General features: G+C 37.6%; 1 protein-coding gene across 1 annotated transcript in view; it reads left to right on the top strand.

Moving 5' to 3' along the window:
* The window catches only part of LPGAT1 (lysophosphatidylglycerol acyltransferase 1), an 81,485-nt gene that overhangs the window by 19,320 nt on the left and 35,830 nt on the right, over nucleotides 1–26,335 (top strand). Inside the window, exons 3-5 of the mRNA XM_040636366.1 lie at nucleotides 17,962–18,080; nucleotides 22,392–22,487; nucleotides 25,405–25,678. Coding sequence (XP_040492300.1) covers nucleotides 17,962–18,080; nucleotides 22,392–22,487; nucleotides 25,405–25,678 — 489 coding nt within the window. The remainder of the gene's footprint in view (nucleotides 1–17,961; nucleotides 18,081–22,391; nucleotides 22,488–25,404; nucleotides 25,679–26,335) is intronic.

Raw genomic sequence — 26,335 nt, forward strand, 5'->3', positions numbered from 1 at the left:
CCACTCCCCCTGCTTGTGTTCCCTCTCTTTCTGGCTGTCTCTCTCTTTCTCTGTCAAATAAATAAATAAAATCTTTTAAAAAAAATCACATCCTTTACCCTACAGAGTAACATTCACAGGTTCAGGGATTTGACATGGGTATCTTATGGGGTGGGGGGGCATTTTTGGGCTTACCACAGCACCTTTGCACATGCTCACAGTTGTACAGTTTCAAGGGGTTCACAATTCTCTGAAGTCCATATATGGACTCCATGGGCTCCAGGTTTGAACTTACTCAGTGCGAAGCGCCTTCTGCCTACAGTGTATTCTAGTTTTTAGGCCCTATTCTCTCCTCTATGTCTGTTCTTCCATTTGTCATCCTTTTACTACTGATCTTGAAACGACGTTGTCATCTTCTTGTGACCTTAGATTCTTCAATTTAGAGTTCACTTTTTTAGTTTCTCTGCTTTCTTTAGGAACTCTTTATCTTCTGATAAGATTTAGCTGTTAAAAGAAAAGAAAAACTTTTCCCAAGCCTTTTTACTGAATTCTGCAGCAAGGAGACTAACTCCTGTGCAAACCATGTGTAACTGGTAATGCCTGCAGTGAGAAGAGAAGCTCACCTGGAGTACCTGATGTGTCAGGCCTTCTAGGAAGTGCTGTCACGGGGCTTCTTATTAAATACTGAAACCAGCCCTCAGGGGGAGGTCATAGCAGCCCCGTTAAGTACATGAGAACATGAAGACTGGTGGAAGCTGAGTCACTTGTCCAGTGTGGATGACAGCTTGCCAGGGACAGTGCTGGTCTTTGAAGGAAGGTCTTCTACCCATGCTGTTTTCATTCTACCATGAAAACATAGCACACCCCCCTTTTAGTTGAATGCTTAGCAATCTCGGTTGACGGGCTGTCTACGCTTTGGTTTCAGGGGCCCGGATTTCAGTTGGATTTATAGTGCTCGCTTATGGCATTACCGTGTTCAACATCTCCTTGGATCCTTAGCTTTAAATAAGACTGACACCTCGGCTTGTGTGCCTTACAGGGCTGCTGAGCAACTGAGAGAATATGAACGAAAGCTCTTCAAAATCGACAAATTTTACTGATGTGTCATATAATTAATTCGTTTCTCATTTGATTATATTTTCTAATACTTTCTTCTTCAGCTGTCCTAGGTTTCAAAGTCTGCGAATATGGTCCAGCCTCAAACCAGAGGTTGTATTAGCTCCAACTCTGAATTTCCTTGCTAGAGACCTCTTGGGTGCTTGGCTGGTGTGAGTACTTGTATCTGCTTTCTTCTCTTTCATTTTCAAGGGTGTCCCCAATTTTGTCTAGCTCTGCTCCGCTTAGGATATCTACATATGAGATAACTTTCTGAGCAGTTCTCTCTCCTAGGTCAATTTTTAACTCATTGCCTCTTTGCCATGGGTTTAGTTGGTGGCTGTGAAGACTCTTCCCCTTTTCTCTATCCCCCCTCCCAATTTCTTCACAATCTCATTCATCCAGAGATAGTCTCTTATCCAAAGCTAATATCCCATCTCTTACTTCGTCTCACTACTTACTGTCTCCTCTGTCTTTCCCCCGTGTTTTCCAGGATGTAAAGATACTACATTCTCATCCTAAAACAATACCCCTCATTTAACAACTACTCTCCGTCCCCACAACCCTTCATTCCGTCCCTCCATCCCATATACTGCCCAGTTCTTTTTTCCCTGCTGGCTTTCTGTGGTTTATAAGATAGTACTCAAAATTCTGGTACTCTAGTGAACTGGCCCAAGCCTGCTGCTCAGGCTTACCTTTTGGAATTCATTTCCTTTATTCCTCCAGTTACAGTGCAGAATGTCCCCTTGTTTGATTCCATCCCCTCCTGCTTGCTCAGGAGGAATCGTCCTCCAGTGTTAACGTCCTCTTTCTTCAACTTTCATAAAAACTCACATTTCCAGTTACACTTACAAAGTTGGAAGATACAGTAATCTGGGTCCACATTTCCAGATACCAGCAAGAGACTGGAACTGGACAGTAGCTGCCCTGTCCGGGTGGGGCGTGTGCTGTCTGTTTTAACAGTCCCGCTGCTTCCTACTCTCAGAGAAGATGCCACTTCCCTCACTTTGTCACCTGCCTGGTGACAAAAAAGGAATTTTATATTTCCTGGCCTAAATTCTAGTATCTGACTTTTAAAAGTGTCTCCGTCATCTGACCTCATATTTACAGATAGAGCCTTATTTTTCCTTCTCCCCAGTACCAGCTGTCTGTTCCAGAAGGTGTCCACCTAGGCCCTGTTCCACCATGTGTTTGGTATCTCCTCCCTTCACGTGTTAGCTCACAATGATTTCTTCTTCTCCTGCTACCTGTGGCACATATTTTCATAGATAATGCATTATTCCCCAGTGTGTCTTTTATTCTCAGTAAGTGAGCAAACTTCTTGCGGGCAGGGATCATGTTTCGTCATTTGGGAAGTTTGCTTGTTTCATATGGAAGAAAATGTATCTTTTAAAAAACTAAAATACAGCTCATTAAGATGCCGGTGAGTGAGATGCTGGCATGACGCAAGCACATGAGAGGTGAAAATGACAAGGAATGGCAGATTCATGATTCTGGTCTCAAGCTTACATCTGTGGGCTGGAAAGGCAGGCAGAATTGCCTGTACTATTTAAAATGTTCTCTGTTTCAGTCTTTTTCATTTCTCTTTTCCTTCATCTTGTCCCTTCTCTCTCTCTCTCTCTCTCTCTCTCTCTTTTTTCTTTCTGCCAAGCTCCTGTGTTGAATTTCATGAGTTAATTTCTTTGTGATGGAATCCCAGTATACTTTCATGTCGTCCATAGTGTTAGAACCCTGTTTCTCTATGAAGAGAATAAAAGTAGTTGAAAGAATGAATACAGCAATAAGTGCTTTGGGGGACAGTAAGCAGGAGGTGATGTAAATTAATTATACTTACCATCTGTATGTTTTTCTTTGCAACTAATTTGGTCAGGCAAGAAGCAGCCTAAGAGTTCTGTTTCTTGTATTTGATTTAAAATATCTGTGAAGGGAGGGATTAGGGTTCAAATATCTTCACATTTCCTTTCTAATTCTAAACTTCATTAAAATCAAAACCCCTACCATTTTTAATGGTCAGATTATAAAGCTATTTAACGCTCTAGTAGCAAAGCAGAGAAGTACGTACATGGCACACTTATTTCCTGGTGGCAATTTGTGTAATCTTTAGAAGTTAGAATTTCCCTTCTGCCAGTTACTCATTTCAGGAACCTGAAGTAGATACTACTGAATTCTGTTGCTTAAGCTGTCCCGATGGCATCAAGTTTAAGTACCTTTGATTTAAATTCTGATCTCTGAATTTAGTGTAGTGTTCATAGGTAAATGAAAGAAGCTATTTAAAAGGGTGAGAAAACAAAACTGAGCAAATTGAGGACTTTGCAAAGAGTGAAGTACTTTTACAGGAACATACTAGCAAAAAAACTTAAGATTTAAGTCTTAGCTACTTCAGTTCTCGGTGGTTTAACCAAATCAATTTGGACCAGGCTACTTTGGGGGAGAGCTTATTGGTGAATGTGAGAAAATGGACGTTTAAGAAACAAATAAGAATGTAGTACATTAGTACTTTAGTAACATTTTTCATTATTACTTTGTTCTGGGGAGAAGGGAGAACTCCCCGAATTACAAAAGTAATAAGTCAAATGCCAAAAATTTGGAGAAACAGAACAATATAAAGAAAGGGGAAAAACCAGAGCAAAAACCATTTGTAGTTCTGCCATGCTGCAGTAATCACTGTCCTTGGTAATCACATTCACCCCTGCCTCCAGCCCCCTGGCAACCCCTGATCTGTTCCCTTTCACTATAATTTTGTGTTTCGGAGAATGTCATATAAATGGAACCTTTTGAGATGGACCTCTTTCTCTCAGCATGCTTGTGAAAGTCAACCAAGTTGTTGCATGTATCATTAGAATGTTCTTTTCTGTTGCTGAGGAGTATTCTATTGAATGGATGTACCACAGTTCATATCCATTCAGCTATTAAAGGACATTTGGGTTGTTTCCAGTTTTTAGCAATTATGAATAAAGCCAGTATAAATATTCATGTACAGGTTTCTGTGTTATGTAAATTCCCCTTTGTGTAGAGTAGGAGTGCACAAACTATGCCTCATGGGACACATTTTCCTGTTGCCTGTTTTTGTATGGCCCTATGAGCTAAGAGTGGCTTTTACATTTGTAAACGTTTGTGAAAACCAACAACAAAAGAAGACTATGCAACAGAGACATATATGGCCTGCAAAGCTTAAAGTCTTTACTGGCTGGCCCTTTACAGAAGTTTGCTGATCCTTGCTCTAGGTAAATACCCATATTCCTGTGTCATATGGTAAGTGTATTTTTAACTTTATGGGAAACTGCCAAACTGTTTCCAGATTTGCTATACCTTTCCGCATTCCCATCAGCAGTATGTCCAAGTTCCAGTTTTTTTGCATCCTTGCCAAAACTTGGTATTCTCAGTCTTTTTAATTTTAGTCATTCTAATAAGTGTTTGTTTACTGGTTGCTCATCATGGTTTTTTTTTTTTTTTTTTTTAAAGATTTTATTTATTTATGTGACAGAGAGACAGCCAGCGAGAGAGGGAACACAGCAGGGGGAGTGGGAGAGGAAGAAGCAGGCTCACAGCGGAGGAGCCCGATGTGGGACTCGATCCCGGAACGCCGGGATCACGCCCTGAGCCGAAGGCAGACGCTTTAACGACTGCGCTACCCAGGCGCCCTGGTTTTATTATTTTTTATTTTTTTATTTTTTATAATTTTTATTTTGTTATATTAGTCACCATACAGTACATCCCCAGTTTTTGAAACAAACTGAGGGCTTCAGAGGGGAGGGGAGTAGGGGATTGGGATAGGCCAGCGATGGGTATTAAGGAGGGCACGTATTGCATGGAGCACTGGGTGTTATATGCAAATAATGAATCATGGAACATTGCATCATCATGGCTTTAATTTGTATTTCCCTAATTGCTAATGATGGTTGAACATCTTTTCATATGGTTGTTTGCCATCCTTATATCCTCTTTGGTGAAGTATCCAAATTTTTTGTGTAGTTTTAATTGGGTGGCTTATTATCTTACTGCTGAGTTTTCAAAGTTCTTTATATATTCTGGATACAAAGATACAAATCCTTTGTTGGCTGTGTGATTGTATATATTTTCCCCCAGTCTTTTATCCCCTTAACCGTATCTTTTGCTGAGCAAAAGGTTTAAATTTTGATAAAGTCCAATTTACTGATTTTTTTTTTTCTTTTATGGATTGTGTTCTTTGTGTCATGTCTAAGAACACTTTGCCTAGCCCCAGGTCATGGATGTTCTCCTTAGTTTTCTTCTTAGAAGTTTTGTAGTTCTAAGTTTTACATTTAGTTCTCTGATCCATTTTGAATTAGCTGTATAAGGTATGGGTTAAGATTTCATATTTTTGTAATTTTGTTTCTTGAAAGGACTATTTTTTTTCCTCCATGAGACTGATTTTGCACCTTTGTCAGAAATCACTTAGCCGTATTTGTGTGGTCTGTTTCCAGCCTCTCTTTTCTGTTCTGTTGATCTTTGTGTCTGTCCTTCACCAGTACCACAACATTTTGATTTCTGTAGCTTTATAGTGAGTTTTAAAATCGGGTGATGTGATTCCTCCAACTTTATTCTTCTTTTTCAAAGTTGTTTTGGGTATTCTAGTTTGTTGGCCTTTCTTTATAAATTTTAGAATCCTATTATCTGTATCTGAAAAATTCCTACTGGAATTTTGATTGGAATTACATTATATTTGTAGATTAATTTGTGGGAGAATTGGCTCTTTACTGTATTGAATCTTTCAGTCCACAAACATGATCTTCATTTCATTTTGGCCTGTGATCTCTTTCATCAATGTTTTATAGTTTGAGCATACAGATCCCATCTGTGTGTTTTACATTTATATTGGAGTATATATATATATTTTTAAAGATTTTATTTATTTATCCAACAGAGATAGAGACAGCCAGCAAGAGAGGAAACACAAGCAGGGGGAGTGGGAGAGGAAGAAGCAGGCTCCCAGTGGAGGAGCCTGATGTGGGGCTCGATCCCACAATGCCGCGATCACGCCCTGAGCTGAAGGCAGACGCTTAACCTCTGTGCCACCCAGGCGCCCCTGGAGTATATTTTTTGAACTATTGTGAATGGGATTTTAAATTTTTTTTTATTTCCTCTTGTTCATTTCTAGTATAAAAAATTGATATTTTGTGTGTTGATTTTATTAAACTCACATTAATAATGCGAGTTTTTCTGTTTTGTTTCAAATTTTTATTTGAATTCTAGTTAGTTAACATGTAGTGTAATATTGGTTTCAGGAGTAGAATTTAGTGGTTCATCACTTACATGTAACACCCAGTGCTCATCATAGCAAGTGCCCTCCTTAATACTCATTACCCATTTAGCCCATTGCCCACCTCCCTCCCTCCATCATCCTTCAGTCTGTTCTCAATAGTTAAGAGTCTCTTATGCTTTGCCTTCCTCTTTCTTTTTTTCCCCTTCCCATATGTTCATCTGTTTTGTTTCTTAAATTCCACATATGACTGAAATCATATGGTATTTGTCTTTCTCTGACTGACTTATTTCACTTAGCGTAATACACTCTAGTTCCATCCACGTCGTTGGATGGCAAAATTTTACTCTCTTTGATGGCTGAGTAATATTCCATTGTGTATATATACACCACACCTTCTTTATCCATTCATCAGTTGATGGCTCTTTGGGCTCTTTCCATAGTTTGGCTATTGTTGCTAATGCTGCTGTAAAAATCAGGGTGCATGTATCCCTTCAATAATGAGAGCCTTTTATAGATTAGTTGGGAAGTTCTGCATGGACAGTCATGCCATTGGAATATGAACAGTTTTCTCTCCCTTTCCAACCTGTATGACTTTTTTCCCCTTGCATTATTGAAGTGTCTTCTGGACACTTCTGGAATATGTGAAGTAAGAGAGAGGAAATTTGATATCCTTGCCCACTTCTGAATCTTATGGGGGAAGCATTAATATATAATTACTACTAAATATTACGTTAACTATAGGTTTTGTATAGAAACACTTTGTTACATCGAAGAAATTCCTTTCTCTTCTTACTTTACTAAGAGTTTTTATTATGCATAGCTATTGAAATTTGTTAAATGTTTTTGTGCATCAGTTCATATGTCTTAGTCTATTCAGGCTGCTATAACGAAATATCATAGGTTGTGTGGCTTATAAACAACAGAAATGTATTGCTTAGAGTTCTAATGGGAAGTCCAAGGTCAGGGTGCCAGCGTGGTCACCTTCTAGTGAGGGCTCTCTCCATCTTTCTTTCTCTCCATCTTTCTTTGTATCTATAAAAGTTTTTAGATTTCTGTGAGTTTATTCACTGACTGACTCAAAGAACATATTAAAAAGTCATGTCGTCTAAATTTGTGCATGTGTTTTTCAGTTTTATCGTGGTATAATTTGCATACAGTAAAATTTACCCCTTGTAGTTTATATAGTCTATATGAGTTTTTGACAGACATATGCAGTTACATAACCAGCATCAAGATATACAGCAGTTCCATTACTTCCTAAAATTCATTTTTGTACTGACTTATTTGTTCCTACAATCAAGATATGCAGCAGTTCTGTGACTTCCTAAAATACATTTTTGTACTTTTAACTTATTTGTTTTGGTAACTTAACATTTGTAAATAGAAACGTTTTTATTCTTTGTTTTAAGAAATTTACCATAGTTTTTAGATCAGAAATCCCATAGTTCTTTGCTTTGTGTAATTATTTGTCTAGCACTTTCTGTAATAAATAGCCAGTACCCAGCATTAGGGAATTAACTAAGCTATAGGACTTACATGTAATAAACTATTATATAGCATTAAAAATAATGTGGAAGCATATTTGATGACAGCAATTTTATATGATATATTAAATTTCAAATGGTATAGCACAATATATTAAGTATCATTCCTTTTTGGTTTGAAAATTTATCTTTATACACATAGAAAAATCATTGGAAGATACACTACAAAATTTTTAATAGTGTTTTCTTATCCCTGGGTAGTGGAATTTGGGTGATTTTCTTCTGCGTGTGTTTTAGTATTGTTTTAATTCATTAGAATTACACACATTATTTTAATATTCAGAAACTATACATCTTTAGAAAAAGCTAACCATCCTATTTTTAAGTAATACCTTATAAAGTAATTTTTCTAGGTTGTATTTGAATTTTATTATAATTTTTATTATATCAATATTCAGAGATTTTCTTTAATTATGAATATATGATCTGTTCATACCTGAGCCATATAGTAAAATTGTGTTTACTTTCACTTTCCTACACAATATTTTCCCTAGAGTTAGTAATTTTTGTCTTTGTTTTTTTTTTGTCTTTCCTTCGCTTGCTTTTCTCTGAAATGATCACTAATTCAACCCCAAACTTCTTGTCAGTTTTAGAGTTCTCAAGTCCTTCAGTTGCTATTCTGTCAATTTCATCTTTTTGGACAGTCTCTCTGGGAAACCCCTAACTTACTCCAATTCGGACTGGTTAGCCAGTAAGTCGAGTGGGCCGCTAACATCCTGGGACCTCCCTTTCCTGTCATCCTGGGAATTCCTTTTGCCTGTCTCTGGCTTCGCATTCCCATAGTTTTTCTCTTTCTTGGTTTATCCCCTTATTTGGCAAGCACATATGCAGCTTCCTTCGAACAAGTGGTTTGTTTTTTGAAATGTTGCACACCTGAAAATATTTTTTCTACCCTCACACCTGCTGGATAGTTTGGGTAGAGAATTCCAGGTTGGAAATAGTTCCTCTTCAGGATTTTAAAACCGTAACTCTGCTATCTTTTAACTTTCTGTAGCTGTTGTCCAAAGCCAATCTGATTCCTTACCTTTGTTTCGTATTTTTTTCTTTCTAAACATTTATAGCATCTTCTCTTTGGCTGCATTGTTCTGAAACTTTGTGAGCATGCCTTGGTGTGGGTATTTTCATCTACTGTACTGGTTACTGGATGTTCCCTATCAATCTGGAAATTTACATCCTTGATGCTAATTATTTCTTTGATTTCTTTTCCTCTGTTCTTTTTTCTGGAACTTCTGTTATTTGAATGTTAGACTGTGGAACGACCCTCTCATGTTCAAATCTTTTCTCTCCTGTTTTTCAACGCTTTATCTACTTTCCAGATTTCCCCAACTTTATCTCCCAATCTTTCTATTAAGATTTTAAATTTTTGCTAACATGGTGATTTCCAACAGTTCCTTTTTCTTCTGTAAGTGTTCCTTTTTTTTTTTTTTTTTTTTTTTTTTTTAGAGCATCTTGTTCTTATCTCGTGGTTATATTGCTATCATCATCTTCTCTTACCTCAGTGTATTAATGCTGGTCTCTTTTGAAGTTTTCTTTTTCGTGTGTTTGTTTCCTCCAGGTCTTTTGCTTTTCTGTTTTCTATCTTTCACATTAAGGGCTTTTTGGGGTACTGGTAATAACACATGACTATGCTTTTCTTTTCTTTTTTATTTTAACAATTTATTTAAACTGAAAAAAAAAAAAAACCAAAAAACAAAACAGTTCACCCACTTCCCCTCCCCACTCCTGCAGCCCTCTGGCAACCACCAATCTGTTTTCTGTGTCTATGATCTTGGCATTTGTTTGCTTGCTTTTAAGATTCCACATGTAAAAAAGATCATACAGTATTTGTTTTTCTCTGATTTATTTTACTTAGCATAAAACCCTCAAGGTTTGTCCATATTGTTGCAAATGGCAAGACTTCACTCTATTTTATAGCTGAATAATATTCCTTCGTGTGTGTGTTTTCTGTATCCGGTCGTTCATTGATGAGCACGGGTTGTTTCCACATCTTGGCTAATGTAAATACTGCTGCAGTGAACGGGGTGCACAAATCTTTTCTAGTTAGTGTTTTTCTTTTCTTCAGATAAATACCTAGAAGTGGAATAGGGAGCTTTTTCTAAATATCTGGGCCCCGCTTCTGGGAGCTTAAATAAGATGGGTAAGGGTGGAGGTAGGGGATGGATTGAGTATATCTATCAGAGTAGCCCTCTCTCCAGTTTCTTTTAGTTAATCTCCCCTTGCTTGGGTCTTCCTCACCAGCCAGCCTCCCCTCCATTAATCAGTACCTGGCTTTCTCACGGCCATCCTTAATTAATATCCTCAGTCCCTTTCTGTCTTGCCCCATTTGCTCTGCTATCCCGCAGCTTTGGATGAACCCAGTGTGCCTCCAGCGTGGGCTATTATAGCCACAGGTCCTGAGGTCTGTGAAATTATTATACATTTTGGGGGGGGGAGTAACTCTTTAATCTTGACTATTCATCTTAGAATACCTGACCTTAGATGACACAGTAGAAATATGACTCTTTTATTTAATAGTGACTCCAAAAGTGGCTTCAACTGTCATGTAATCCAGGTACCCAGGATTTCTGTGATTTTTATCAATTATATAGCATTTATTTTCACTTTATATTTGAGTTGCATTAATAATATCAATATTTCATAAATAAGAAAAATGAAACACTGAATGGTAAAACAGTTTGTGGCATGAACTTTTAGGCGTAATTTTTTTTGAACTTAGAAAGGTGAGCTGTTATGGTCATATATTAAGCAACCTTCCTTCCCCACATTAATTCTGTTTTGTGAGTCAGTATAATGGCCTTGGCATCACTGTTTTTAAGGAATTTGTGGTGGATTCATATTGCTTTTATTTTCTCTTTGAGATGTGAACTATCTTGATCAATACTAGTCTGTAACTTTTGGGGGAGGTTTATTGACGATATGTTAGAAAAGAGAGGAAAAAGTGTGTGTGTGTTTGTGTGTGTGTGTGTGTGTGTGTGTGTGTGGTAGGTGATAATCTTTGGCTTTGGTTTTTAAAAGAATTTTAAAATTCAGTTACAACTAGAGAAGTTTTCTTCCACATTTTATTCAGTTGTCCTTCATTCCCTTTGGAAATAGTGGACCTGACCTAGTTCTAGAATGCATTTCATAGAACAGTGTGTTAAAATATTTTTGTTCTTCAGTACGGTGTAAGAGCTGGCAGGCACCCATAGCTTCTGTCCTTTAACATGCAGATAATTCTATTCCTTGGTTAAGATACTGGCTCCATTATTATAGGTTCTGGTAAAGCAAGGTATGAACTGAGGAACGTAGCTTCTTCATACATAAGATAAAGGCCTTTTCTCTACAAGCATTTTTATCTCAATTTTGTTTGTCATATGACTTTCTAACAGTGATCTTTGAAGTATATAGGTATGATAAAAGTATGATTAAGGAACACCATAAATATTGGAAATTGCTACATCAGGATAATTTTTGATAAAAATTTGTTTGAGCTATCTTCACTTGCTCGATTCAGTATGCCATGTGAGTCTTAGTAAAGTGACACTTAGTTTGAAAATAAATTTTGGCTAACTTATGGCTGAGAGATAAAATATGTAATGGATTAACTCTTAATAATTATTCCCTGAAAGGGTTACAGAAATGAACATTAGGAACCATTTATAGTACATAACGTTAGATGTCTATTAAAATGTTCTAGATGATTAAAGTACAGTGCCATTCTTATCCTATATTTGATCAGAAAAAACTATAATTTGGGGGGAATAGAATGGGAGAGAAAAGGGATGGAGAAAGTTGAGGTGCGTGGGGTGTATGAGTTTCAGGGGGTTGAGTACCACAAATGGGGTGGCTTCAAACAAGAGAAATTTATCCCCTCACAGCTCTGGAGGTTTGAAGTCTAAAATCAAGGTGCGGGCATGGCCGGGCTCTCTCTGAAAGCTCTAGGGGAGGATCCTTCCTTGCCTCTTGCTGCTTCTGGTCGTTATCCTCAGTCCTTGGCTTGTAGATCTGTCACTCTAGTCCCCACCTCTGTTGTCTTATGGCGTTCTCCCTATCTCTCTGTCCGTGTTTCCCTCTTCTTAAAGGACACCAGTCATATTGGACTTAGATTTAGGGCCCACCCTAATCCAGTAAGACCTCATCTTAAATTGATTATCTCTGCAGAGACCCTGTTTTCAAATAAGGTCCCATTTACAGATTTTGGATGAATGTAAATTTGGGGGGGGGCACTATTCAAACCATTTCAGAGGGTTCTAAATTCAATTTAAGAGACTTAAGCCAACATACTGGATTTATCTACTTTATGTAAAGCAAACAGGTAGGATACATTTTATGTAAAAAAATCATTTGCAGTTGTATTCACTTACATGCTTTCCCGCTGCATAGACTTAGGTATCTAGCATTTTCCATTCATGTGGCAGAAATTTCATTAAAGGAATATTTGGTTATGAAACCTCTGTTTATATAGATATGGAGCCAGGAGACTTTCCACATTACCTCTTAATAGCTCAATATTTATAGAACCAGGCTAGACTTTTCTTGAGTGTTTAAATTGCTGTTAGAATAATACTTTCATTTTTATTTTATTTTTTCCCTTTTTTCTTTTTTTCCTTTCTTAAAATTTAAATTCAATTAATTAACATATAATGTATTATTAGCTTCAGAAGTATCAGTCAGTGATTCATCAGCCTTATATAATACCCCGTGCTCATTACAGCACTTGCCCTCCTTGATGTCCATCACACAGTTACCCTAGCCTCCTAGCAACCCTCAGTTTGTTTCCTGATTAAGAGTCTCTTATGGTTTGTCTCCCTCTCTGATTTTGTCTTGTTTTATTTTTTCCTCTCCTCCCCATGCTCCTGTGTTTTGTTTCTTAAATTCCACGTATGAATGATATCATATGATAATTGTCTTTCTCTGATTAACTTGTTTCGCTTAGCATAATACCCTCTCGTTCCATCCATGTCGTTGCAAATGGCAAGATTTCTTTTTTGTTTTGATGGCTGAGTAGTATTCCGTGTGTGTGTGTGTGTGTGTGTATCTCACATCTTCTTTATCCATTCATCTGTCAGTGGACATCTGGGCTCTTTCCATAGTTTGGCTGTTGTGGACATTGCTGCTATAAACATTGGGGTGCAGGTGCCCTTTGGATCACTACATTTGAATCTTTGGGGTACATGCCTAGTAGTGCAATTTTTGGGTCGTAGGGTAGCTCTATTTTTAATTTCTTGAGGAACCTTCATAACTGTTTTCCAGAGTGACTGCACCAGCTTGCATTCCAACCAACAGTGTAAGAGTGTTCCCCTTTTTCTGCATCCTCGCCAAAATCTGTCGTTTCCTGAGTTGTTAGTTATAGCCATTCTGACTGGTGTAAGGTGGTATCTCACTGTGGTTTTGATTTGTATTTCCCTGATGCCGAGTGATGATGAGCATTTTTTCATGTGTCTGTTGGCCATTTGTATGTCTTCTTTGGAGAAATGTCTGTTCATGTCTTCTGCCCATTTCTTGACTGGATTATTTGTTCTTTGGGTGTTGAGTTTGATAAGTTTATAGATTTTGGATACTAGCCCTTTATCTGATAAGACATTTGCAAATATCTTCTCCCATTCTGTCAGTTGTCTTTTAGTTTTGTCGACTGTTTCCTTTGCTGTGCAAAAGATTTTATCTTGATGAAGTCCCAGTAGCTCATTTTTGCCTTTGTTTCCCTTACCTTTGGAGACGTGTCTAGCAAGAAGTTGCTGCAGCCAAGGTCACAGAGATTGCTGCCTGGGTTCTCCTCTAAGATTTTGATGGATTCCTGTCTCACATTTAGGTCTTTCATCCATTTTGAGTCTATTTTTGTGTGTGGTGTAAGGAAATGGTCCAGTTTCATTCTTCTGCATGTGGCTGCCCAATTTTCCCAACACCATTTGTTGAAGAGACTGTCCTTTTTCCATTGGATATTCTTTCCTGCTTTGTCAAAGATTAGTTGACCATAGAGTTGAGGTCCATGTCTGGGTTTTCTGTTCTGTTCCATTGATCTACGTGTCTGTTTTTGTGCCAGTACCATACTGTCCTGGTGATTACAGCTTTGTAATAGAGCTTGAAGTCTGGCATTGTGATGCCACCAGCTTTGGTTTTCTCTTTCAACATTCCTCTGGCTATTCAGTGTCTTCTCTGGTTCCATACAAATTTTAGGATTCTTTGTTCCAGCTCTGTGAAAAAAAATTGATGGTATTTTGATAGGGATTGTATTGAATGTATGGATTGCTCTAGGTAACGTAGACATTTTAATATTTGTTCTTCCAATCCATGAGCATGGAACATTTTTCCATTTCTTTGTGTCTTCCTCAATTTCTTTCAGGAGTGTTCTATAGTTTTCTGAGTAGAGATCCTTTGCCTCTTTGGTTAGATTTACCCAGAGATATCTTACGCTTTTTGGTGCGGTTGTAAATGGAATCGACTCCTTAATTTCTCTTTCTTCTGTCTCATTTTTAGTGTGTAGAAATGCAGCTGATTTTTTCTCTTTATATCCACAACACCTAACAGTGCCTGGTGCCGAGTTATTGAATGAGGAATGAATTAATGAAAGAATTGTGTGTGTGTGTGTGTGTGTGTATGTGTGTGTCTTTCTGTCCCTGTTGAAGGATTGTCAGCAGAGGCATGATGGGGGAATTTTTATTTAGCACATATATCTCCCTCTATTCTTTTTATTTTATTATATTTTTTGAGAGAGAGAGAGAGGGTGTGAGCACAGTGGGGGAGGGGCAGAGGGAGAGGAAGGGAGAGAATCTTTTTTCTTTTTAAAGATTTTATTTATTTGAGAGAGAGAGAGAGCGCGTGCGAGCATGTGGGGGGGGAGGGGCAGAAGGAGACGCAGACTCCCTGCTGAGCAGGGAAGCCTGACTCAGCGCTCCATCCCAGGACCCCAGGATCATGACCTGAGCCAAAGGCAGCCGCTTAAGCGACTCAGCCACCCAGGCTCCAGGAGGGAGAGAATCTTAAGCAGGCTCCACGCCCAGCGGAAGCCTGAAGTGGGGCTTGATCTCATGACCCTGAGATCTTGATCTGAGCTGAAATAAAGAGTCAGATGCTTAACTGACTGAATCACCCAGTACTCTACATCCTTTTAAAACCCAACTGGTAGGAGCGCCTGGGTGGCACAACGGTTAAGCGTCTGCCTTCGGCTCAGGGTGTGATCCTGGCATTATGGGATTGAGCCCCACATCAGGCTCCTCCGCTGGGAGCCTGCTTCTTCCTCTCCCACCCACCCTGCTTATGTTCCCTCTCTCGCTGGCTGTCTCTATCTCTGTCAAATAAATAAATAAATAAATAAATAAATAAATAAAATCTTAAAAAATAAAAAAATAAATAAATAAAAAATAAAATCCAACTGGTGGCATCCCTGACACACTGTTCTGCATTTTGCTGTTGTTGTTTATAGTATATTGTTCCATATTTGCATATAAATGATATGATTACATAATATTGCTTTACATAGGTATATTATCATTTAACTAGTCTTCCTTCTTAATGTTTAATTTTGAGGAAATATACGTAACATAAAATTTATCATCCTAACCATTTTTTTAAAGATGTAAAGAAAATTCATTTTAGAGAGAGAGCACACAAAAGCAGGGGCAGGGGCGAAGGAAGAGGGAGAGAGAGAATCTCCAGCAGACTCCGCACCAGCATGGAGTCCCACGGGGGAGGTGGGGGGGTTGGTCTCACAACCCATGAGATCGTGACCTGAACTGAAACCAAAGTCAATTGCTCAACTGACTGAGCCACCCACGCGTCCCTCACCTTAACCATTTTTAAGTGTACGGTTCAGCATTGTTAAGTATATTCACATTATCGTGTAGCCCATCTCCAGAACTTCTTCATCTTGCAAAACTGAAACTCTGCTAATTGGACAGCACCTTCCCATTTCCCCCTCCTGGAAACCATCATTTTTTTTTTCAATTTCTATGAATTTGAGCTAGTCTCCCTTTTGAGTTGTTTTCCTCTTTCCTCTTTTTTCTTTTTTCTTTTTTTAAAGATTTATTTATTTGAGAGAGAGAGAGCAGGAGAGGTAGGGAGGGGCAGAGTGAACGGGAGAGAGAATCTTAAGCAGACTCCAGTCTGAGTGTAGAGCCTGACACAAGGCTCGACCTCAAGACCATGAGATCACAACCTGAGCCAAAACCAAGTGTCGGTTGCTTAACCAACTGCACCCCCCAGGCTCCCATTCCTCTTTGCTCTTACCAATAAGGCTGCAGTAACTAGTTTTGCATATGTGTCAGTCTGCACGTAAATAAGTATATCTGTAAGTTGAATTCCTAGAAGTAGAATTTCTGGATAAAAAGATTTCTGCGTTTCTCAGTTTTGATGTATATTGCCAAATCGACTTCCCAGACTGTTGTACCAATTCATGCTCCTCACTGCAGCGTATGATACAGCAGCTGTAGTTTCGGTAGGTAGCTTGTCAGCTGAGCTGAACTGGGAACTTGGGAAGGAAAGGCCACTGGAAGGAAAGTCGGTGTTGCTGCATTTTTCAAGGGGCTGGACTCTCTCCCAGTGTTCTACTCTATTCCTTAAGGGTTATTTGACATCCCTTTAACATAGTTTTATGCTGTATTCATTAAAAAAAAACTAAAATAAAAATTTTCCCATACAGTATAAATTATTTGAGTGTTGGTAATAACATTTGGTGTCGGTAATGATCAGTTTACCTCACTTTGCAAGGAGGTCTCACAACATAATACTATATGTTTAGCCCAGCCGAAAATTTCCTTATTACAAAATTTTAAGGTCTTTAAAATCAATAAATAGATGCATGGCTTAAGTGGCTTTTAACAGAAAGAAAAAATTAGCAGACTGCTTTTCTCACATGTACTCTTATGAGGAATTCCACTGTGTCAGGGTGACAGTGAAGGGTGGCTGGAGAAGGAGGGAGGCAGGGGGAGGCAGAGCAGGTGAGCTCCACATCTCCCCATGCCCACTGCATCCAGAACTATAATGTACAGGCGGCTTGATTTCTTTCCCTTTAACCATGTGTAAGATGAGTGAATACTAATGTATAATCAGCCTCTCATAATTCATGTCAGACATTTGAGGAACCCTGGAAGCTTTGTCTTGTAGAATCCTGATGTTCAAAACTGATGCTCAATTATATTTTTTTTGTGAAGTAGATTTACTGTAGAATGAGACATAACTACGAAGAGATACCAGTGTTTTCCTTAGAGTGTACATATAGGTCTTGGTACAACGACTTTTGGTCAGGAGATTCTTAGTAAGTGTAACATCTTTATTAGTTTTCTTATTTTAAAATGAAAATACTCGCATATATTTGTAATATTTTCACATTTTATTATAAAGTAGAATTTGAGGGGCTCTGGAAACCTTATCCTACTCATGATCAATATCAATAGTTTAGAATTCATTCCCCTAGACTTTTTTCACTTAAATATCATAAATTTTATTCCTTCTTTTTTTTTTTAAAGATTTTATTTTTTTATTATTTATTTGAAAGAGATAGAGACAGCCAGAGAGAGAGGGAACAGAAGCACGGGGAGTGGGAGAGGAAGAAGCAGGCTCATAGCGGAGGAGCCTGATGTGGGGCTCGATCCCATAACGCCAGGATCACGCCCTGAGCCGAAGGCAGATGCTTAACCGCTGCGCTACCCAGGCGCCCCTATTCCTTCTTTTAAAAGGTGGAATCATGCTATATAAGCTGTTTTGTGACTTGTTTTGTTTCCTTGATAGCAAGTCCTTTTTGGGTTAGTGTATAGATATACCCTCTATTCTTTCAGTGGATTTACACTCTTCCAATTTATCGTAACTTTCTTATCCACTCCCCTAATGGTGAACATTAAATTGGTGAACATTTAAGTTCCAATAAACATCCTTACGCATCTGTCTTTGCCTATTTGGACAAATGTTTCTGCAGGATAAATTCTAAGTAGAACTTCTAGATCAAAGGATGACCATTTTACATTTTAATGGATATTTGGGGGCTTTAGAAAATGTTGTATTGACAGCCTGATATTTACAGGACGTAAACTTAGTTCAAACTTTCAAAGTTTTAGCTGAGTGATCTATCATCATTGATATATACCAGTTTGTCTAATATAAGGTTTCTAGTCATGTAAAATCTTTAAAGTGACAGCTTTTTTGTTCTTACAGTGATGGAATGGGGGGACGATATTAAAGCAGTTTCACAAGATGAAGCAGTAATGTTGGTGAATCATCAGGCAACAGGAGATGTGTGCACTCTGATGATGTGCCTCCAAGACAAAGGACTGGTAAGCCATCCTGAAGGCAGACGTAGGCAGCAGAGGGCGGAGGTTAACAGAATCTATCCAAGTATCTTACTATGGTTTGGAACGTAAACTGAAAATTGAGAAAAATTAAAAAAAATATATATATATATATACACACACATATACATATACACATATACAATTCTAAGTATAATTCCAGCTCCAGGACAGGAATATGGAGACTTTCAAAAAAAGTAACTGGAAAGTGATATGAATGATATCTCCATAGAGCTGTTTTTAAAAGTGATTGAGGTAAAAACAGATTTAAGATGTTCATATTGGGGGCTGTCTTGAGGTGAAGTGTTGGGTCACTGGTTTGAAAAATACAGACACAAAGAGCAGTATTGTTTAAGATAGAAGAGTCTACTTGGTCAGTGAATTAGGTGATCTTGGGGATCTTTAGCCAGAAGAAAAAAAAAAAAGTAAATATTTTGGATTTCCTTTACAAAGCAAATTGAAAGGGAGGATATTAGGCCCATTTTATTAAGTATTACTAAGGCTACGTATGAACCATTGGTTTTACGTGGCTTCTGTTGATAACTAAAATACATCTATCAATGGGTGGGTTTAAAATAAATTCAGTCTTTAGCATTAAAAGAATTGTCACCTTAGAAGTTAAAGAGGTTGTGTTCATAGAAAACTAAATAAATAGAAAGTGTATATATTAATGAAGTTAATATTTATCCTCATAGCAATGAAACAAACCAATAGATGTTTATTAAATGCTTCATATTCATGGTCAGTGACTGTAAGGGTTGAACACCATCCTGTAAGATACTGTCCTCTTAAAGGAGCTAACAGTCCAGTGTAGGTGGAAGGCAGGTATAATGAACAATACTTACTTGCAGAAGGTATTTAGTGGAGGGTGAGCTCCCATGTATGACAGGTATAGAAAACTTCGTAGAGGGGAGAAGACATCAAGTTGGCCTAGTTGAGTGGCGAAGCCAAGGGCCTTCTTCCTTAGTGGTATTCTGGCCAGAATACCAAGGCAAGACTAAGCCTGGTACGTTTAGGTCCTAGAGATTTTGATTCAGTAGATCGGGGTGGGGGTCAGAAAATGAGTGAGAGTAAAGGAAAATGTTTGATTATTGTAGAATCTGTTTTTCATGTTTATCTGAAAAGCAGAGGCATAATCTTGCTGGAATGTGAAATAAGTTCAATCCTTTCTTATATTCAGAATCTTGAACTGTTAAAAGAATACCATTGTATAAATATATTTGCACTTATAATAACATTTGTTGTGATGTTAAAATTTTATAGAAACTAATTTGGCTTTTCATCAAAGAGAATCCCTAATTAACATTTTATTCTTACCGATAAGGTCATTATATTCATAGTGATTATTCTGAGGGCTTACAGTGTTCTTAGTTGGTTTTTGAATTTCAAAGAATGATTACAGTGGTCAGTATAAATACGCTTAACGTTGTCACTCTCACGGATAGATAATAACTGTATTAACTAGAATATTAGGGAATCTGAAATTCACCAGCTATGTGGACAATAAAATTTGTCTTATTTGTTTGCTTTTATAAAAAGATTTCTGTTAGTTTGACTTAGGTTCATTTTTCTGTCCAGAGTAATTTAGTTATTATTTTCAGTTTAGTGATACTAAACATTTTTTATTATGATCTGATACTAGTGAATAATTTGAAATCTTGAGGAATTTTGTTGTATTCCTTCATAAAGGAGTAATTAAGAAATATAAAGCTAGGTGCATCATAATCTCTCCTTCCTGCCTAATAAGTACAGGACAATATTAATTTTTATTAATATTTACTAGTAAGAATGTTTACTTGACTTATTGCATACTCCGTGGGTACATTCGAAGAAAGAAGGCTAATGCTAAATTGTGGGCCAATTAAAAAATATTAGTTTAACGGAGTGTAACATAGCTTTTGGAATTCAGGAGACTTCTTGTAGCACCCGTTAGTGTTAATGGAGGTCCCATTGGCCCATTGGTGGGATAGCACTGTTGTCCTGAACTATCCTGGGCATTGCTGGATGTTTTCCATACCTGACCGCTACCCACTAAATGCTGGTGGCACTCCCTAGTCGTCGTGACAATCCAAATTGTCCTTACAGATTTCTAAACAGGAGAACCATTGACTTAACTGTACTTTCAGAGGGATATAAAGAACGTAGTCCTTCATGTAAGCCTCTCTAGATGTTTTGATATTAGAAAACCCATGCTTCCAGATAAAGAATAATTGATGTGGGCCAATTCTGTTTCTTGGAATTACCTAACAGAGCTCTGAGTGACAGACCTATGAAACACTGAGAGTTGCTTCAGGCAGCTGGTATTTACTGCCCCTCTTTTGAGGAATATGAAACAAAGGATTAATTGTATTTTCCAAATGTGCTGGTACCTTTTAAATAAGTATCTGTGAATTGAGTCATGTCCTTTTATGACAAATGATGATAAAACTAAGAATTTATATTTCTGTCAAAAGAACTTTATTAGACATGTAATAAACATTTATTGACTTGTAACATTTCCCCTAAAATACGTTAGGACAGAATTACCCATAGAAATCTCAGAAGATAGCTTGGCTATCCTATTGAATCGATTCATTTTAGGTGACCCTTCTAACTGAAGAGATAAATCCATTGTAAAATGTAAGGTTAAGCACAAAAGCTAGTGGCTTTAGCATTGGTATTTTAAACCCAGAAATCAATAAATTGCCACTAAACTTCGTACTGTGTATAAAGCTCAAGTATGTTATAGGTTGAAGCAACTTGCTTTTTGTTTTGTTCCTTGGGACACTTTTCAGCAAATTCCATTTAGTTCAAATCTCAATTTATTTAAACAAAGCAGTCATCATTACAAAGCAAAACAAGACTGAAAACTGAGATGTTGGCAGTCGTTTTATTCTGTATTAATTGACCTGGGGAATCACTTCTTCACTGGGCATGTATCTTTATTTTTTAAAGTGATTTAACATAGTAATTTGATGGGGTAGGAGTTGTGTAATTGACCTATTCAGTGATGCTGAAACATTAAGGCAGGAGCTTTAATGTTAAATTGTTTGTGAGGGTTTATAATGTTTATGTAAAAGCACCAGCGATGTCAGTGCTGATTTTTTTCCCTCATAGGTAAGTTCATATAATTTGGTACTTCGAGATGAAGTTTACATGTGTTATTCCCGAAAACCAAAGTGAGCTCTATTGCATTCTTGATTGATGCGGTAGCTTTTAATGAATTTATTTATGGATTATAACAAGGAATGCCATTTCCTCAGCAGGGAGGAACAATTAACCAGTTTATTAATTAGACCTCTGTTTACACTTACATTTAATTGTGAAATTTGTATGAAATAAAGGCTTTTGCTTTTAATATGAGTATTAACTCTTATCAGCAAGGGATATTGTTTCTGTGTTTAAGAATTGACGTGCTATAGGGGGCGCCTGGGTGGCACAGCGGTTAAGCGTCTGCCTTCGGCTCAGGGCGTGATCCCAGCGTTCTGGGATCGAGCCCCACATCAGGCTCCTCTGCTATGAGCCTGCTTCTTCCTCTCCCACTCCCCCTGCTTGTGTTCCCTCTCTCGCTGGCTGTCTCTATCTCTGTCGAATAAATAAATAAAATCTTTATAAAAAAAAAAAAAAAAAAGAATTGACGTGCTATAAATATTTTTGTGCTAGCAAAGAGTATGGCCTTGCATAAACTAAGAAATACTCTTCTTAACATAATCAAATGTATAAATCATTCTATGAAATGAATTTTGAATGTTCTGTTTTTTTGGACATTTTCATACTTTTATCACATTTTATAATTTTACATTTATATATTTATAATTTATGCTTTTTAATATTTTAGCCATTAAGGTAAAGTCACATTTTATAAAGCTTTAGTGCTTATTAATTAAACTTACAGCCCTCATTTGATAACTTTACTTTCTTGTTTCAAAATAATTTTACAAGTTATATAAGAATTACCAAAAACTTTGGTTAGGGTAGAACAAATTTGGAATCAAGTTCAAATTTAAGAAGTTAGTTTGGCTTTGTTATGCAATTATGTATATATATATACATATATATATATATATGTATATGTATATGTATATGTATATATATACACACACACCTGAGACCTGGGATTTCAAGACTTGGAATCAAGACCAGTAATTTTTCATGGAGACTATATGCTTTAATTGAGAAGTAAACACTATATTTAAAATATTTAGGTTAATTAAGAGGTTGCTTAGATGATTATATTTAAAACTTAGAGCCCTGGCTAGACTATAGCAGGTTTCTTCTATTTAACATGGAATTATTTCTTGCTTTTAAATATTTTAGGTTGTTGCTCAAATGATGTGGTTGATGGATCATATTTTCAAGTACACAAACTTTGGAATTGTTTCTCTAATTCACGGAGACTTCTTTATAAGACAGGTGAGTAATGAGCATTCCTTTTTCACAGCGATAGCCTGATCAGACTGATTCTTTATTGTAAACATAGGCACACCGAAACCAGTTATAGTAGGTAGAGCGAGCTGTCGTGCCTCAAGGAGCTGGTCCTCTGAATCTTTGTTCTCTGAAACACTGATTTCAGTCTGAACGGCGTATGCTCAAGCAGTAAAATGGTGACATTGCAGCTATTCTAATCTCTGCCGTCCTCACCCCATCTAAACAGTACAACGTTTAGTAAAGATTTACCAAGCTCCTGCCACATTCTCAGCTCTTCTGCTTCTTAGCTATGTGAAAAAGTTTCCTCATTTTTCAGGTGAGAATAACAGCCCTCATAGGATGGGAGTTAAATGAAGTAATACACTCAGATCAGTGCCTGCCCCCTTTCTCCTCATTTTTGTCATGATTACCACTATCCTCATCTATATTTTCACTGTTATTTTTATTGACAAGTCACTGTTAGACGATAGAGAAGGTATCTAAATTGCCGGTAGGTAGGTGGGTAGGTAGGTGGGTCGATAAATAGATAAATAAATGAACATATTTTGGGAATTCTCATTAGGAAAAGTGAATCCATCAGATTTTTTATGAACTCAGAAAAACTTTGAAGAAGAAGATGATATTTGGCACAAATCTAAAGGATAAGTATGAGTTTGATAGAGGAGGATAGATTGAGAATGGGTCCCAAGCATTAGGGGTAAGTTTAGTTAGTGAAAGACAAAGAATCATACCCTCTTACCAAGTCAGCACTACATTCTGGTATTTCCCTGGTATGCTACTAGTATCACGTGCTTGATTTTCTCAAAAACTGAAATATGATATGCAAGAGTTTCTACGTATGGTAATGCCACACTTACCTGGTATTTACGTTCTTAGCAGCCTCAGCCTTGCACAGGTAAGTGTTTGATAACTGATGAATCTGATTAAGCCTCATCCGAGAACCACAAATTCAGCAATACGCTGGAAGTGTGTAGAGAAACTTCTAAGGTGACTGTAGGTGTCACGAAACACATATACTTTACTCCAGACACTTTTATGTACTACAGAACATTTTGTTTTTCACGTGCTATGCCATGATATCGTTTCTTCTGGAAATGCTCTTGATTCTTCTGAGCAGAAAGATGCATTGCACTGGAACCTCAGGAGGAAGAGGCAGTGGGGATTGGCCACAAGCTTGGGACAAAATAAACAGTGATTGGAACAACTTAACAAGGAAATTAGCATAATACTTTAGAGTAACTGGAGGGGAAGAAGCAGAAGCAACCATTGCAGTTTAGCAGTCTAGGGGAAGGCAGAGCCCTTTCCATCATGAGAGTCTGAGGAGATTACCACAGAACAGTTGACCCTGTTGATGATCCCCAGGCATCAATCACTAAATTATACTAAATGATCAGCGTACTTTGAGGAGATAAGTGTAGAAAGGAATGTACTCCAAAACATTTTCCTTTTTATTGCGATGTAAAGTTTTACATACTTAAAGATTGTATTTCAAAATTATCAAATACTGCAAGTTCGTTTCTAAAGAGCAACCTCCCCCCCCCCAATAGATAGTAATAAAAATCTGTAACATGAGGGGAAGGGAGAGAGAAAAAGTATTATTTTTAAGGAAAGTCTCTTGGACTTTATTACTAGATATTTCCAAGAATATAAAAATATTTTACATGTCGTTTTGGGAACTTAATAAATAAAGCTTAATCATGATCAGTTCAGTTCAGTAAAACAAGAAAATGTCTTACTTGTTTTGCATTGGAATATTTTAAAGATTGAACGCATACAAATTATTTTGGGGCCTTCTGTAATTGTGTTGGCTGGGAAATTTATTGCAAATCGACCATACTCAAAGGAAGAACCTTTGTAATATTTATCTGTGGGTTTTGGGCTTTCCTACAAATTTTTCTGGATTCCTCTTTCAGTCTCCAAGTCATCCTCTTTCTCCTCTTTCCCTCACACTAAGGCCCAGTCCATTAGAATGTGCTGTTTGCTCTACTTTCAGACTGACTTTCTGGAATGTCCCCACTTCTCATCAATACACCACAGTCAGATCTCATCACCCCCCCCCCTTGCCTGGACTACTACAATAGTCTCCTGACTTACCTGCTGGAGTCTTTCTGTCACCAGAGCCAGCAGATTTTTTTGTTTTTAATGTAAATAAGATCATGACCCTCTCTCGTTCAAAACCACCCAATGACTTTTCTCATCTCAAATTGCTTACCAAGTTCAAGGCCCTTCCTCTCTGTTCTCTGCCTCTCTCTGCGGTTTCCCTTCCTACCACTGCCTTCCTCACTGTCACACCTCAGCCACCCTGGCCTTGGTGCTGCTCTTCCATACGCAATGCTCGTTCCCATCCCAGGGCCTTTGTCCTTTTCTTGTCACCTGGAGAACTGGGCTCTCCTCCGCTTCACTGGTTCCTTCACATTACCAGCTCATTGCTTCTGCTTCACCTCCGTGGGGCTGTTCTCCCTGACCTCCTTGACCTTCTCTATCCTCCTACTCTTTTTTCTTCCTAACACATCACCATCTGAATTTACACTTTTTAGTTTTCTATCTTTTCCACTCGAGTAAGCTCCATGAAGGTCTCTTATTTACTTCTCTACCTCCAGTGTGTAGGACAGTGCCTCCCAAGTAGTATGCACTTGGTAGTCACTGAACTGATGAATGAGTAACTCGCAGGGGCAATTAGAGCAATGTTTTGCTTCTGGAGTGCTAATGTCATATAAGTGCTAATCACTTCTTTTTACCACTGTGGTCAAAAGGGGAAGTAAGGCGGGGGGAGGGGTGGGGAGGGGTCGCTCTTCTAGTCTGTGATTGGGATTTGCTTCGGAAGCTGTTATTTCTATTTAATTTTATGGCAGTTTAATTTCAGATGTGCCTATACTTACTATATGTGTGTCTGTCTTCTTAGGGAAAATCTCATCGTGACCAGCAGCTGCTTCTTCTCAAAAAGCACCTAGAAAATAATTATAGGAGCAGAGATCGAAAATGGATTGTTTTGTTTCCAGAAGGGGGCTTCCTCAGGAAGAGGCGAGAAACAAGTCAAGCATTTGCCAAAAAAAATAACTTGCCATTTCTTACACATGTCACCCTGCCAAGGATTGGGGCAACAAAGGTCATCTTGAGTGCACTTGTAGCACGACAGGAAAATGGCAGTCCAGCAGGAGGAGATGCTAAAGAATTGGGTATGATGACTTTTAGCACTTTTTCTTTTGTCGGAACTCAAGGATTATCTGGAGTTCCAGAAGATAACATTATTGTTCTTTTTTATATTTATAATTTTTGTCAAATAGAAATAATAGGGAGAAGATGCAAATTTAATTTTTTAACGTTTCTATTTACAGAAGTTAGTTCATGCTTAAAATAATTTATTTGAATAATACAAAATGCGTAGCCAAAGGTATCTTTCCCTTACCCCACCTGCCTTTACTCCTGGCCATTCCTGCTGCTGCAATAAGCATTCCTATAAATATCTTCACATATTTGTGGAAGTACAGTCTGTAGTATAGATTCCTAGAAGTGGAATTGCTGGGTTAGAGATACAGGGATAGAAATCACTCATTTGAAAAACTAATCATAGGTATGCAAATGCAAATTGTAATCATGTATATTTTTTCATTTATCAAATACAGAAAGGTTTTTTGGTTTGTTTTTAATACAGAGTATGAACTTAATGCAGTTTGACAGCGTTTATTAAGAGCCTTCAAGTGTTGATAAATGACTCCATTATTCCACTACAAATAATACTTATCAAAAGGAAATAATCAGACATACATGGTAAAGAGGTTTATGACAGTATTATTTTTATTTATTTATCTATTTATTTATTTATTTATTTATTT

The sequence above is a fragment of the Ursus maritimus genome, unplaced genomic scaffold, assembly GCF_017311325.1.
Source record: "Ursus maritimus isolate PB19 unplaced genomic scaffold, ASM1731132v1 scaffold_2, whole genome shotgun sequence".
Lineage (NCBI taxonomy): Eukaryota > Metazoa > Chordata > Mammalia > Carnivora > Ursidae > Ursus > Ursus maritimus.